General features: G+C 45.4%; 1 protein-coding gene across 3 annotated transcripts in view; it reads right to left on the bottom strand.

Moving 5' to 3' along the window:
- Positions 1 to 6,336: 6,336 nt before the first annotated feature.
- The window catches only part of LOC102935293 (rod cGMP-specific 3',5'-cyclic phosphodiesterase subunit beta), a 32,370-nt gene continuing 25,194 nt past the window's right edge, over positions 6,337 to 13,512 (bottom strand). For 2 of the 3 annotated variants that reach the window (XM_037902254.2, XM_043546350.1), the window contains 4 exons: positions 12,527 to 12,601; positions 11,861 to 11,944; positions 7,575 to 7,731; positions 6,337 to 6,405 (listed from right to left, as the gene is read on the bottom strand). In XM_037902254.2, the coding sequence (XP_037758182.1) occupies positions 6,347 to 6,405; positions 7,575 to 7,731; positions 11,861 to 11,944; positions 12,527 to 12,601 (375 nt within the window). In that variant the 3' untranslated portion in view covers positions 6,337 to 6,346. Of the gene's footprint in view, positions 6,406 to 7,067; positions 7,732 to 11,860; positions 11,945 to 12,526; positions 12,602 to 13,512 lie in introns of those variants that run through there. The other variant, XM_043546351.1, reaches the window with a different exon arrangement.

The raw sequence follows: 13,512 nt of genomic DNA, 5'->3' as shown, positions 1-13,512 counted from the left end.
AGCTAAGAGAGCTGCTGCAGGAACAGGTTTTATATATTTAATATTTTTTTAAAAAGTCACCTAGAATTTCTTTCATATAGAATAAAAGAAGTGTAGAGATAAAGAAAAATAAATGAATGAAAAATACCGGCTGATTGTTACTACATGAGGTCAGCGGGCGCGAAGGAACGTTACTGGGGCCACAAGCGGCGCCTGCGGCGGAGGTCCCCGCACCCCCGAAACCTCCTGCGTCACCCGCCCCCGACAGGCTTACCCAGGCAACTGACTCACGCGCACCAGAGTCCCACCTCCCCGGCGCTTGCACGTCACACACACACCTGACACACTTGCACGCCTGCCACACGCACACCAGAGTCCCACCTCAGTAATGAAATTTCTCAGCCATTTAGCAGGTGCAGTTCTGGAAATCTGGTGATTTTATGTGACACGATATCCTTCTGTGTATAGGTGATGAATATACCTGTCCTTATTTGCACACATCACAAAGTAAGTGGGTTGTAACCCACACAGGGCTCAGGACCCTGCACTCCGTGTCCTTGGCACACACACACCATGTCAGACCCAAGCCCTCTGTTGTTTTCCCTGCCCAGAAGAGGTGCCCAGGGGAGTGACTGACAGGCAGGGCAGAGGTGGCCACTGCCTTTGTGGGATTCAGGTAGGGTGACCAGACTAAACGGAGAAAATATCGGGACACATGGGAGAAGCAAAAAAAAAAAAAAAAAAAAAAAAAAAAAAGCGGCCGGAGTTGCAGAAGCAACACACACCCACACCCCCCCCCCACGATGCGGGACAAAGACCTAAAAATTGGGACGCCTGGTCACCCTAGATTCAGGGCCTGGGGCAAATGTGTTAAACAGCAGAAGTGGCCAGGGCCTAGTGTTCAAAACTGGTGTGACACGTGGAAGCATGAGAGGTCTTGTGTGTATCGTGCAAGTGTCGGGGGGGCTCTGGTGTGCGTGTGGCAGGCGTGCAAGTGTGTCAGGTGTGTGTGTGACGTGCAAGCGCCCGGGAGGTGGGACTCTGGTGCGCGTGAGGCAGTTGCCTGGGTAAGCCTGTCGGGGGCGGGTGACGCAGGAGGTTTCGGGGGTGCGGGGACCTCCGCCGCAGGCGCCGCTTGTGGCCCCAGTAACGTTCCTTCGCGCCCGCTGCGCCCGCCTAACGGCTCTGCACGCGGGCCGGGGCGGGGCGCTCCCCCTCCCAGGCTGCCCCGCCACCGCCACGGGCTGCTCTACCGGGCAAGCGCAGGGCAGGGGGCGGGTTCTTGCCTCGTTGTGAGGCGCTGGGGCGGAGCTAGGCAGACCCGCCCGCTCCAAGAAGGGAGAATCACCCTCGCTCCTAGCAGCCCCGCAGGCGCCCTTCGCCTCCACGTTCCCATCATTCTCCGCGGGGGTGGGCTCTCTTTGGACGTCACTTCCGGCTCCGCCGAGATGGTGTCGCCGCTCATCAAGCTAGTAGGGCTGGGCGCGTTGTCTGGGCTTGCTGGGGCTCGAGCCGGCTCCCTCGGCCCCGCCAGCCTCCTGGGGCGGAGCCGACCCGGGCCCGGGTCGGGTCGGGGGAAGGTGACCCTGGGGAAGGTCAGAGCTGTGCCTCGCGGGGGATCGGCTCAGATCGGGCTGCGCCGGCCCCTCCCCTGCTGCCTTAATTCGTGTCTCTGAACCGCCTCCTGGCTGCGGGCCCGGCCGGCGCTGGGCGCCTCTTCAATCCGGGGAAACGGGCCGGCCTTGGCGCCGCCTTCGCGCCCCCGTCGTCCGTTAGCGGGCGGGGGCCGCTCTCTGCCGTGTAGTAAACTGCTCCGTGTACGAATGTGCTACTGGTAGCAGTTACTGATACGCTAGACGGTAAGAAACTGCTATGGTAGTAAACGGCTACCTGATGTAGCAAATCCCTACAGGTAGCAGCTTCTTGAACATGAATCTTGAAAGCTCACACATTTGATTAGTACAGAGGTTACCAGACTCTTTTCTTAGGGTAGGGTCCTTCATTTTCATAAAGCGTATAATGGAGAGTGGGAATATAGGTAAACTGCTTGCTTCCCATTAACAATTGCCTAACATCCCTGTGGTAAGTAGAGCAGTTACTTGCATTAAATATTTAAATGTTACTTTTCCATATATTATTGGCTCACTGAATGCAGGTTAGCTACTAGAAGTGAAGAGAGTCAGCAGCATGTGGCCCAGTTTGCTATGCACAGACTACACTTTGGGAATGCCTGTATTTGAAACGCTGAATCTTTGAAACATTAAACCAAACAGCTTCAGAGTGAACACAGGGAAAATGCAAAATCATTTGCTAAAAGCTGGTTAGGGAGAACTGGCAATTTTCCAAGATTTTTTTTTTTAAAGAGGTCATCTTTTTCTTCACAGAGGCTTTGATATATCTGTGATGTGTTTGCATTGTAGAGCAGTGAGCTAACCTGACTCTCTCTCTCTCTTCCCTTTCAGCCAGTGAAGAGTCTATACTGAAATGAACAAATTGCATTGGACCTCATTTTCATCTTCAGCAAAATCTGAAGCCTTGAATTAGCTATGTTAAGTTCATTTAAGCACTATATTTACTGTTTCCATCAATAAATACTTGTGAACGGTATTAATTCATTGATTTTTGCATATACTATAGAAAGTACAAGTAAGAGTTATTGATGTAATGTAGGAATAAGCAAATATTCCTTTATGTATCTGGTAACAAAGCAATAACATCCCTTGTGCTAAAGTGACCCCAACATGTCTAAAAATGCAAAGTCACTAATTGAGGCTCTGTCTTAATGGGTGAAAGCCGGTTTAACCATGGTTAAAATCATTGCTACAGCATAAGCCTACAACTCCTGTATTTTTAACCATGTATTCAGATTCAGAACTGCCTTTCCAGTGTCAAACATCAGATTGGACTGCCTGTACTCAGTTCTCATTATGTTACTGAGTGATGGGTGTTTCTAAAACTGTCTTGAAAATGAATTTTTTCTAATGAGTAAATCAAAAGGTACAACGTTGTAATGGGCATACCTTACAGTCTAACTCAGGAAACTTTGCATCTGTATCTGTTATGGACTGAGCAGTGTCAACTTGAGGTCTTGTATTCAGTTTCTTTTTACTTTTAATTTTTTCTTAATGGTGGACCTAACTTCACACCTGTAAACGCCCAATGGATTAAATGTTTAGCCTAGTGTATAAAGTGTTCAATATTTTCAAGATCACTACCTTCTTTTCGTACAACCATATCAGGATTTGAACTAACTTATGGCTATCAGTGTGATTACATGTCTCTTAAAGTGAACATCTGATGTTAAACACGTCTCATGTCAAAAGTTCACCCATATAAAGATGGAGGGGGCTGGGGAGACAGGTGAAAATACTTGCCATTTACACCTCAAATCAATTGACATTTAATGCTAATTTACTTTCTGAAAAAGAGGTACTTCCAGTGCTGCTATGAACTCTGGAGTGGGTCAGTTTAAAGTATCCATTTTGGATTGCCAGCACTCTAATATGTCTATAAGAACAGCCCCATAAGGACATTTGAACGTAACTGGGAAATGTCAGACTAAATATGGTCTTCAGCACTTTAGCATATGCATTAATGAGTCTGCTGATCACCTTCTTATTCTTGCAGATTCCTGCCTTCTTCACTGCAAGGTGTGGCTAATGTACTGAGAATAAGGCAACTGAGCAAAAGTTAACTCCCTGCCTTTTCTGCAGAGAGGCATTATATTGTTTAGATAACCACTGTAAATGTAGATGAATTCCCTTGCTTTCCATAAACATCCATTGAACATATTTAGGCCACAGTGCTGCCTGAATAATCCTATGCTTGGTGAACACAATTTAATAGCAAACTAAAGCAGAAATAATAGTATGAGCTCCTGTAAACCCAACACTTGTACGTTAGAGCTGTATTCAGACCTCACCTTGTCTTAAGACAGCTTTGTGCCTTTCCCTTGGTGGGGCAGGATGTGTTTCCTCTCTTACATGAGGCTAGAGCAGTAGTACCCCAAACTGTGGGGTGTGCCCCCCTGGGGTGCAGAGGAATATTCAGGGGGGCTGGCAGGGCCTGGGCCAGCCCCCACGGAGCACCACCTAGCCCTGCTCTGCCCCCAGCTCTGCTCTGGCCATGGCCCCACCCTCAGCAGCTTTGGCCCCAGCCTCTGCCCTCTTACCCCTGTCCACACACACACACACCCCCACCCACCCACCCACCCCAGGAGCTACAGCCCCGCTTCTGGCCCTGGTTCCTGACCATGGTTCCTGGGGGTGTGTGATGTGAAAAGTTGGGGGACCGCTGAGCTAGGGGAAGAGGGATTTCTGTACCCCATTCTTTGCAGTAGCAGAGGGCAATACCTCTGAGTATGCATTGGGATGGAGCAGAAAGGTAGTGATAGTGGAGGAAGGTCAGAAAAGAGGGGGAGGATTTATGGGGGAAATGAGGGTGATGAGAGAAATTGGAAACATGAATTCCAGGGGGGAAAAGGGTTACCACAACATAAAAATGGGAAGGTGAAAATAAAGGAGTAAATATACAGAGCATGTAAGTTTAAAAAAAAAAAAAAATTGAGACCAACCAGTCTATTCCTTCACTGGTGTAAATCAGGCATTACTGACATTCAGTGACAATTGGATGTCATTGTCAACCCCATTCTCCTTTCTCTTCAGTTAGAAGTAGCTATAGATGTAAGCGAGTCACAAATGTAAAAGCACAGGATGGGACGAGTATCAAGGTGCTGTATTTATTTTTTTTAGAAAAGCAAACAGAATATGGCTTAACTATAGTAAATCTCTCATAAGCCAGTGACTTTGGGGTGGGGAGGGGAATGACCTTGAATAAGAGGAGAGCAAGATATCTCCTTACATCCTTTCCCCATCGTTTCCTTTGCCATGTTCTTGTAAGTGTGGTTGCACAGACCAATGTGAAGCCACATGTTAGGTTTTGTTTCTCTAATTCAGCTGTCAGCACTTCAGAGGTGTTGGGGAATACAGGGGTGTCCCAAAGAAACAAGGTGGGTAAGGTAATAGATGTTTTTTGGACCAACTTCTGGATATCTCACCTACCTTGTGTCTCTAATATCCTGGGATCAACACTGCAAACAACAAGGGGGGTTATGCCAAAACCAGAAAGAGGTCTAATGTAGCACATACCCCAAGCTTGACCATATTCTTTTTTCCATTATTTTGATAAAAATCGGCCTACTTTTTGGCCAGGCAAGTTGCATTATGAACAAACTATATTAAAATAATGTTGCAAAGTCAAACACTCAAGGAATGCCAGATATGAGGTTGCTTTGGCAACTTTAATTTAGCACCCTTGCGCCTATGCATTGATACACACTCTAATTACATGATCACATGCTATGTTTTTCCCAGGATCCCTGCCTCATTCAGTGCACAAAACTGATCATGCTCAGGGAATGAGCAGCTTTTCAATATTTTGTTTTATCCTCATCCTGCAATGTGTGGCCCCATGTAGCACTGATTGCACACTATTCAAACCCCCCTACAGAATTATTCTTGTCCTCATGGGTGTTTCTTTGGCTTCAGTGGAGTTGCAATTGTTTAGACCAGATCTGAATTTGGCTCAGTTCCTTCAAAAGATAAAGTTTACTGATGTGTGAGAAGGACAGATTATGTAACTGTTCTATTGTTAACACTCTCTTGTGCTCTGATTCACCAACACTGGTCTAGATGAAAGCCCACTTCCTGAACTCCGCTCTAGGGGCATCAGTCTGACTTCTGTGGAATAACTACATAGCTGTACCGCCGTAACTGAGATCAGAATCTCAGCACAAATATTTAGTAAAGGGTATCTTTCTCCCTATGAGATGAATGGATCTGACTGTCTTTATGCTTCCCTTTTACATATTGCTGGCTCGTCCATGTGGTCCTGTGAGATACATTGAAGGAGTTAATTCTGCCTCAATTTACCCACCCCAACCTCTAGCTGCACACTAGATAAATAACAGTTGAATTGGGCACAAAGTTCACCATCTGGCCCTGTAAATACATGCATGGGGGTCTGGAGTAGGGAAGGGGGAATTCAGACTTCAGGACAACTGCTACAGCCATTACTCATGCAAGTAAATTCATGGAACCAAATTTTGCCCTGTCTTAAATGGTACATCCCAGTGACTTCAGTGGCATTGTATGGAGTGAGAAAGAGGGCAGAATTTGGCTCACTGACCGCAGTAAGGGTGCTCACACAGGTCAGGTAAACAAAACTAGGCCCTTTCCATGGCTAGGTGATGAGCCCAGTTTAGGTGTATTAAAGGGTTACATCAAGAGTTTATATTCGTACACTGTAACTTTTTTCTCTTACAAGACCTTTCCCAGGGTGCGTAGTTCATACACCGGCAGAAATAGGTTTAAATGATACAACAGGTTCTAGATGGGGGAGTACTTCCATTGCAACTTGTCATAGCTGCTGTAAGGGAGGAAACAAGAAATTAGAGATACATTTGCAGCTGCTATAACCCTACTGTAATTTGAAATCCTTTAGTCTTTAACTGAGTCATTTTACTTCTTAACCCTCGGAAGGCTCTCAATGATGAAGCTGGTATAAATTCCTAGCTATTGTGAAGTGCTACCAATGTGCTCAGAGCCATTTTCTGCATAAAACTGTGTGTGCTTCAAAATGCTTCAGGATAATGAGCTCCCTGACTGGTGGAGACAATCTCAGCCTTGAATGGTCTTATCAACCACAAAAACGAATTAAGAATGAAGGGCTCAGTCCAGTTCCCAGAGACTTAAATGGGAATTGTGCTGGGCCCAGGGAAAAAGCATTAAACCTAAATAATTTGCATGCATAGAATCCTAGCAATGGAGGGCTGGAAAGGACCTCGCAAAGCCATATCAAGTCCAGCCACCCCATGCTGTGACAAGACCAAGTAAACCTAGACCATCTCTGGCAGGTGGACGTTGTTCAACTTGTTTGTGAAAGCTTCCAATGATGGGCACTCCACAACCTTCATTGGAAGCTGTAATAACTAGTCTTATTATCAGCAAAAGTTTGGCTAGAAAGGTACACTTGGGAGTAACTGCAATGCTTCATCTTCTTTCTAGTGAGTTCCTTGTTTTTCCCTTGGCCTGTTACGCAGCATGGTAGCCACAGCCTCTGTAGTCTCAAGCATGTGTCCTTTCTCCCCCGTAGACTACACTACAAAGCTGACTCAGTGCGGCCAACAGTTGTAGCTGAACATAGCTGAGCTGCAAGTGCAGGCAAGGATCAGCAGTGTTCAGCACTATTTGCCACACTTACAGGTGTTAACTAGCCAATTACAACATGAGATCTCCTCCACAGAGGAGTTTATGCAGATGGCCTTTCTGGAGTCGTGTAACCATCTGAGATGTCAATTGTATGTTTTGAAGCCATTCTCTATTATGACCTTGGCCCTTGACAGAGTGAGTCATGGGCCCAGTTCAGATTCGGAATTTCCCCTGTATCCAACCCTTTGCTTTAACTATTGGATGAAATGCACAAGTGTGGGAAAAGCTGGGAGTTTGGAGACATTAATTTACACAAGGGACTGGTGGGGTAGGGGAGTTAGCCATAGGAGTAGATTCTGAAGTATTAAAATTTTAAGTATTTCTGACCTCGCTTTGCAGCCATTTTTTCCTCCTCTTTTTTCTTCTCTTCTTCCAGCACTTTCATTTTTGCATCATACTCATCACCAAGAGCCTTCCATTCCTTTCTGTTGTTCAGCAATCTCTCATACATCGGCTGAATTTCCTCGTGGAAACGTGAAAATTCCTGAACCAAGCACACCAAATAGTACAACAGTGACTTAGCCAGTGCTGCTCATTCAAAACACCTGTGCCACCAGGTGCATGCCCCTATTGCTAGTTCAGGCTGGGAAGGGGTTAATTTCCTGATGAAGGGTGTCAGCTACAGGTCTGGCCCTGGATTGGAGTACCAGATAGTCAGAGGTTTCAGAGTAGCAGCCGTGTTAGTCTGTATCCGGAAAAAGAAAAGAAGGACTTGTGGCACCTTAGAGACGAACAAATTTATTTGAGCATAAGCTTTCGTGAGCTACAGCTCACTTCATCAGATGCATTCAGTGAGCTGTAGTTCAAGAAAGCTTAAAGCTCATTAGAGGGAGTGTTTACATCTGAGTTCAGAACCCATCAGCAGGGAGAGGGAAGCCGCTTGAGGCTCCTAATGGAAACAGTTTGTTTCAAGAGATCCTCCTAGATCTAGTTACTCCCACATCAAACCTAGCTGAGGAATCACTGGGGGGGCAGATTAGTACTGATAGGCCTGCTAGGAGGTACAGGCAGTCGGGTCTGAGGGGTAGCCTCCTCCCTCACCACTGCAGTAGTTACCTCTTCATCTGTCCCATTGCCCCAGGGCTGGAGCTCAGAGCCTGCTGAGGAGCTGCCTCGCTGCGAGCTCTGCAGTGCCTGCTGCTGAGGCCTCTCCCCCCTCTCCTACGCCTGCCAGGGAGCGAAGTACGTCCTGATGCTGCCCCCACCCCTCTGGGAAGGACTGCCAATACTGTATTTCAGAAATATGGGACAGCCCTCTAAAGTCCCTGGGCTTGACTTCTCTGCTCCATCCCTTCCCAGGGGTCTGCTCATGCTGCTTCCAGCTCTGGTGCTGCAGAGAACCCAGACGGTCACTGTGCCTCCTGGGGTGAAGGAGGAGGCTGCAGTTACTCATCTCCACCTACGATAGAGCTGTGTTCTACCAGGGGTGGGATGGTTAGCAGATGGGGTGTGGACTGGAGAAATGCAGTAGCTGAAGGAGACTTTGCTGCAGCCAGCAGGCATGTCGCTTCCAATTTCAATGGTGGGGAGGGGCAACTTCCAGGGGCGGCCCAGTGGTGGCTGAGCTAAAGTTGAGTGGCATGTCTCTGGTCAAGTTGCCAAAGCCTGGCATGTTGCAAAGTAAAGTACCAGAGCACCACTCCAGCCTAGATTTCAAGTGTCAGTGGTATGCTGGACCACCCTGGTTGAAACATGGGATAAAATTCTCTAGGGACAGTAGTGGGCAAGAAATTTTTATTGAAATAAGGGATGTGACATCCCTTCTAATACAGGACTGTACGCACTGGCAGCCTTAGCCCTGGACCTCTGAGAGAAGAAGAGCTCTTGGGCTGGCCTCTAAGGAAAGCTCTGTCTTCTGCCCAGACAACCTTTACCCTTAGGATGGAAAGTTCCATTGTGCCAGAGAAGCAGAGTTGTCCACCCTGGTTTTCATCCCAGAGCTTTAGAAGATTTTTTTACTAGTAGGTCAGACCAATGGTCCATTTAACCCAGTATCCTGTCTGCCGACAGTGGCCAGTCCCAGAACTACAGGAGGAGTGTACAGAAAAGGGCGATTTTACACTCTTGACTTCCGGCAATCAAAGGCTACGGACACCCGGAGCATGGGGTTACAGCCCCAACCATCTTGGCAAATAGCCATTAATGGACGTATCCTCCATTAATTTATCCAGTTCTTTTTTTGAACCCAGTTATACTTTTAGCAGTCACATGATAATGAATTCCACAGGTTGACTGTACATTAGGTGAAAAAGTACTTCATCTTCTTTGTATTAAATCTACTGCCTATCAATTTCACGGGGTGACTCCTGGTTTTTGTATTGTGGAAAAGAGTAAATAATGCTTCACTTTTTCCAGTCATAATTATACAGACTTCTGTCATAGCCCCCTTCGTTGTCTTTTCTAAGCTGAACAGCCTTATTCTTTTTAGTCTTTCTTCATATCGAACCCTTCCTGTACCCTTGAGCATATTTTTGCCCTTCTCTGAAGGTTTTCTAGTTCCATTATATCTTTTTAGAGATGGGGTGACCAGAACGGGACACGGTATTCAAGGTGTGGGGGCACCATAGAGTTATATAGTGGCATTATAATATTTTCTGTCCCTTTCCTAATAGTTCCTCTCATACTGTTAGCCTTTTTTTAACCACAGCTGCGCATTGAGTCGAACTTTTCAAAGAACTAGTCACGATGATGCCAAGGTCTCTTTCTTGAGTGATAACAGCTAATTTGGTATGTGTAAGTGAGATTATTTTTTCCAATGTGCATTGCTTTCACTTACCAGTCTTGATTTTATCTGTCATTTTGTTGCCCAGTCACCCAACATCCCCTTCTAACTCCTTGCAGTCATCTTTGGACTTAACTATCTTGCATAATTTTGCATTGTCAGGAAACTTTGTCACTTCACTGTTTACCCTCTATTCCAGCTAATTCATGAATATGCTCAACACCGCAGATCCTTGGGGGACCCCGCTATTTACCCCTCTCCTTTTTGAAAACTGACCATTTTTTCCTACCCTTTGTTTCCTATCTTTTTCCTTTGTCCACTGCTTATTGACACCCTCAGAGAATTCTGATAGATTGGTGAGACTTCCCTTTTACAAAAACTGTGTTGATTCTTCACCCAACTTCCCCTACAGTTTATATGAGATTAGGCTCACTGGCCTGTAATTGCCAGGATCACATCTGGAGCCCTTTCTAAAAATCAGCATTATGTTAGCTGGTCTCCAGTCATCTGGTACAGCGCTTTGATCCGTAGTAGGTTACATACTACAGTTAGTAGGTCTGCAATTTCATATTTGAGTTCCTTCAGAATGTTTGGGTGAATTCCATCTGGTCTTAGTGTCTTATTACTGTTTAATTTGTTCTCAAACCTCTTCTGTGGACATATCAATGTGGGACACTACTTCAATTTTGTCCTCCTGTGTGTATCTCCCTCACATCCTTTTGCAGTGAGGACCAATGCAGAGAATTCATTGAGCTTCTCTCCAATGGCCTTGTCTTCCGTGAGTGCTCCCTTTTTATCTAGGGTCTCCATTCGCTATTGGGCAAGCTTCTTACTGCTGATGTATTTGAAAGAATTCTTACTCTTAGTTTTTGCATCTTTAGCAAGTTCTTTCTTGGCCTGCCTTATTAACCTTAATCTGCAAGAGTTTGTGCACCTTCCTGTAACCATCACTAGGAATCCACTCACAAATATTAAAGGATGCCTTTTTGCTTCTAATGGCCTCTGCTACTCTACTGTTTAGCCATGGTGGCATTCCTCTTATTGTATTTGATGATTTGGGGGTATAAGTTTAGTCTGAGCCTCTATTATGGTGTTTTCCAATAGTTTACTAGTAATACAGTTAACCGTTTGGGCAACTCCTTTTAATTTCCATCTAACAAGCACACTCAGTTTTGCATAGTTCCCATTTTTATAGTTCAGTGTTACTGCGGTGGGTTTTTTTGGTATTATAGGCCCTATGAGGATGCTACATTTAATTATATTAGGGTCACCATTACCAAGCGGTTCAGCTTTTGTTACCTCTTGGACCAGATCCTGTGGGCCGCTCAAGAAATACCCTGAGCCCACGCCGTGTCATATTTCAACAGGAGTGGAATTGTTGTACCAGCCCATCCGTTACTCCACTGCCCTATATGCAGTTTGATGTAGAATATTGGCTTTTATTTCCTAGGGCCAGTGCAGTTCATGACCAGAGGTTCAAAGACAGCGCTATATAATTGACCAGGCCTGGGGTTTTCAGGCACTGTGAGGCTGAGCTGCCCAAGGATCACAGATCAAAGCACACCTATAGCACTGGATGCCCTCTGAGCTGGGATCAAGGCTGCCCTGCACTGCTGTGTGGTGTAAAGCTGCTTTGCTAGGCACAGGATGTGATCCCATATAGCAAAACATAACGTGTATTAAATAATGTAAGTAATAATCCTGGACAGTATCTTTGGTCAGGGGAAGACAAGCATGTCTCTCGTTGCTTAACATTTTAGCTGTTGGTCAAGTCTCCCTGCTGGGAGAGACACTTGCTTATATAATTTTTGCTAGAGTAAGTAGTTTAAAAAAAAAAATTCATTGCTGCTGCACGAGCAAGCAGTCATTCCTTGCTGCGCAACTCACTTACCTTATAGACAAACGTGCACACAAAGTCAATGAAACCGACTTGAAGCTTTGGAAGCTCAGCAGCTTTTCTCCTGTCCATCATAGGCTGAAAGAGAACAGGATTTCTTTGGATTTCCTTCTGTTTTTCTTTTAGAACTATTTCGCCTTGAAGGGTGTCGCAAATCAGCCTAACACTTTTGTATCATTCTCAAAAGCTTTCTTTTTCGGACCTCTTCCTTCTCCCACACAAACAATGAAGTGATGGGGCTAGCTCTTGTCATAATTTTTCTTTAACAAGCTACAGTCTCTCTTCTCCACTTCTGTCCCTGGATATTGTTTTCTATTGTGCCCCTCACCATAGTACCAGATTGAATGATCTTTGTATTCTTAATAAATGCTAAGGGGCTCCTAAAGTTCCTTAAATTCACGAAACAAACATTTTATTTTTTTTCGCGTTTTATTATTTTTTTTTTAAAGCGCATTCATTAGCAGAGCTAGATTTTGGAAACTGTGACCTATATGTTACTGATCTCAGCTTTCATGTCTATTACAGGGGTCTTTTTCCCCGCCCCCAGGAGCTCCCATGTTGTCAAAGCGTCCAGCCCTGTTCATGATTTGCTGTCACTGAAGAAGTTTGTTAGAAGGAAATTAACTGATTTGAGCTTTCAGCAGCTCATGTACTACTTACGATTGGCTGCTGCTGAAGTACGCTTATTTCCAAGTCTCCCTGTTCCCAGAATTCAGCAGCTACTAGGAGCGCTACCTACGTTGGAATAAGAGCGACAGTCAGTTTGGGGATTTTAATCTGAAACAGTTTGTCTCCATTAACAGGAGCGTTCCAGTCCCTGCTCCTTTGCAATCATATCTTTCAAACACCAGATTACAGCCAAGTAATTCTCCTAGCACGCTGCATCTGATTCTCTACTCAATTTGCCTTCACTACGAGTAACTGCACGGCAAATCAGAGTGTCAGTCGACAGCATGCCAATTTCTCACACAGTAACGTCCAGTGTGAACTCTGCTATTGCTCGGTAGCAATTTCCTATTTAGGATGTTGTTGCACGGCACGCTGGTAGTGCCTCAGATTTGCAGGCTTGCTTGCTGTGCAGACAAGCCCTCGGGCTATGATATGCATAATAAAACTCTGTGACTCTGGCAGCAGACTCTTCTGTCTACTGGTCCTTCACATCAGTCTATGAGCATCCCCGATGCCCCTTAGCAGGACTTTAAAATGAGGCTTAGGGTGGGGACAGTCACAGCATTAGTGGATTCTTTGTCGCATTCCCAAAGACACAGTTGCCCTTTCCCAGTATTACCAATCTGAAGCTTTAACGATTCTTCCCTGCAACACAGAAAAAGTGAGGTTTTTTAAATGGTTTTAAATGGAGTTTTTCTTATGGTTTTGTACAGTTGGGATTTCTGTGAGAATGAGGACTAAATGCTTTTTAAAGTGAAAGATACTTGAGATTCTGAGCCACATGATTCCAGGAGTGCGGGCTTTAGGGAAAACCCTGAATGTTATGAGACTAACAATAAAGTCAGAGTTGCCAGTACTGTTTTCTCTAACGTCCCTCTGTGATACTAGTCCTACCACTGACTGCGGTCTCTAGATTTGTTTATTTTTACTTTTACTTTACATTTATTTACATTATTCAATGTTATTCAACACCATAA

The sequence above is a fragment of the Chelonia mydas genome, chromosome 5 (assembly GCF_015237465.2).
Source record: "Chelonia mydas isolate rCheMyd1 chromosome 5, rCheMyd1.pri.v2, whole genome shotgun sequence".
In the NCBI taxonomy this organism is placed as follows: Eukaryota; Metazoa; Chordata; order Testudines; family Cheloniidae; genus Chelonia; species Chelonia mydas.
Note: the sequence above shows the minus strand (reverse complement) of the source record. Positions and strands in the feature narration are given on the sequence as shown.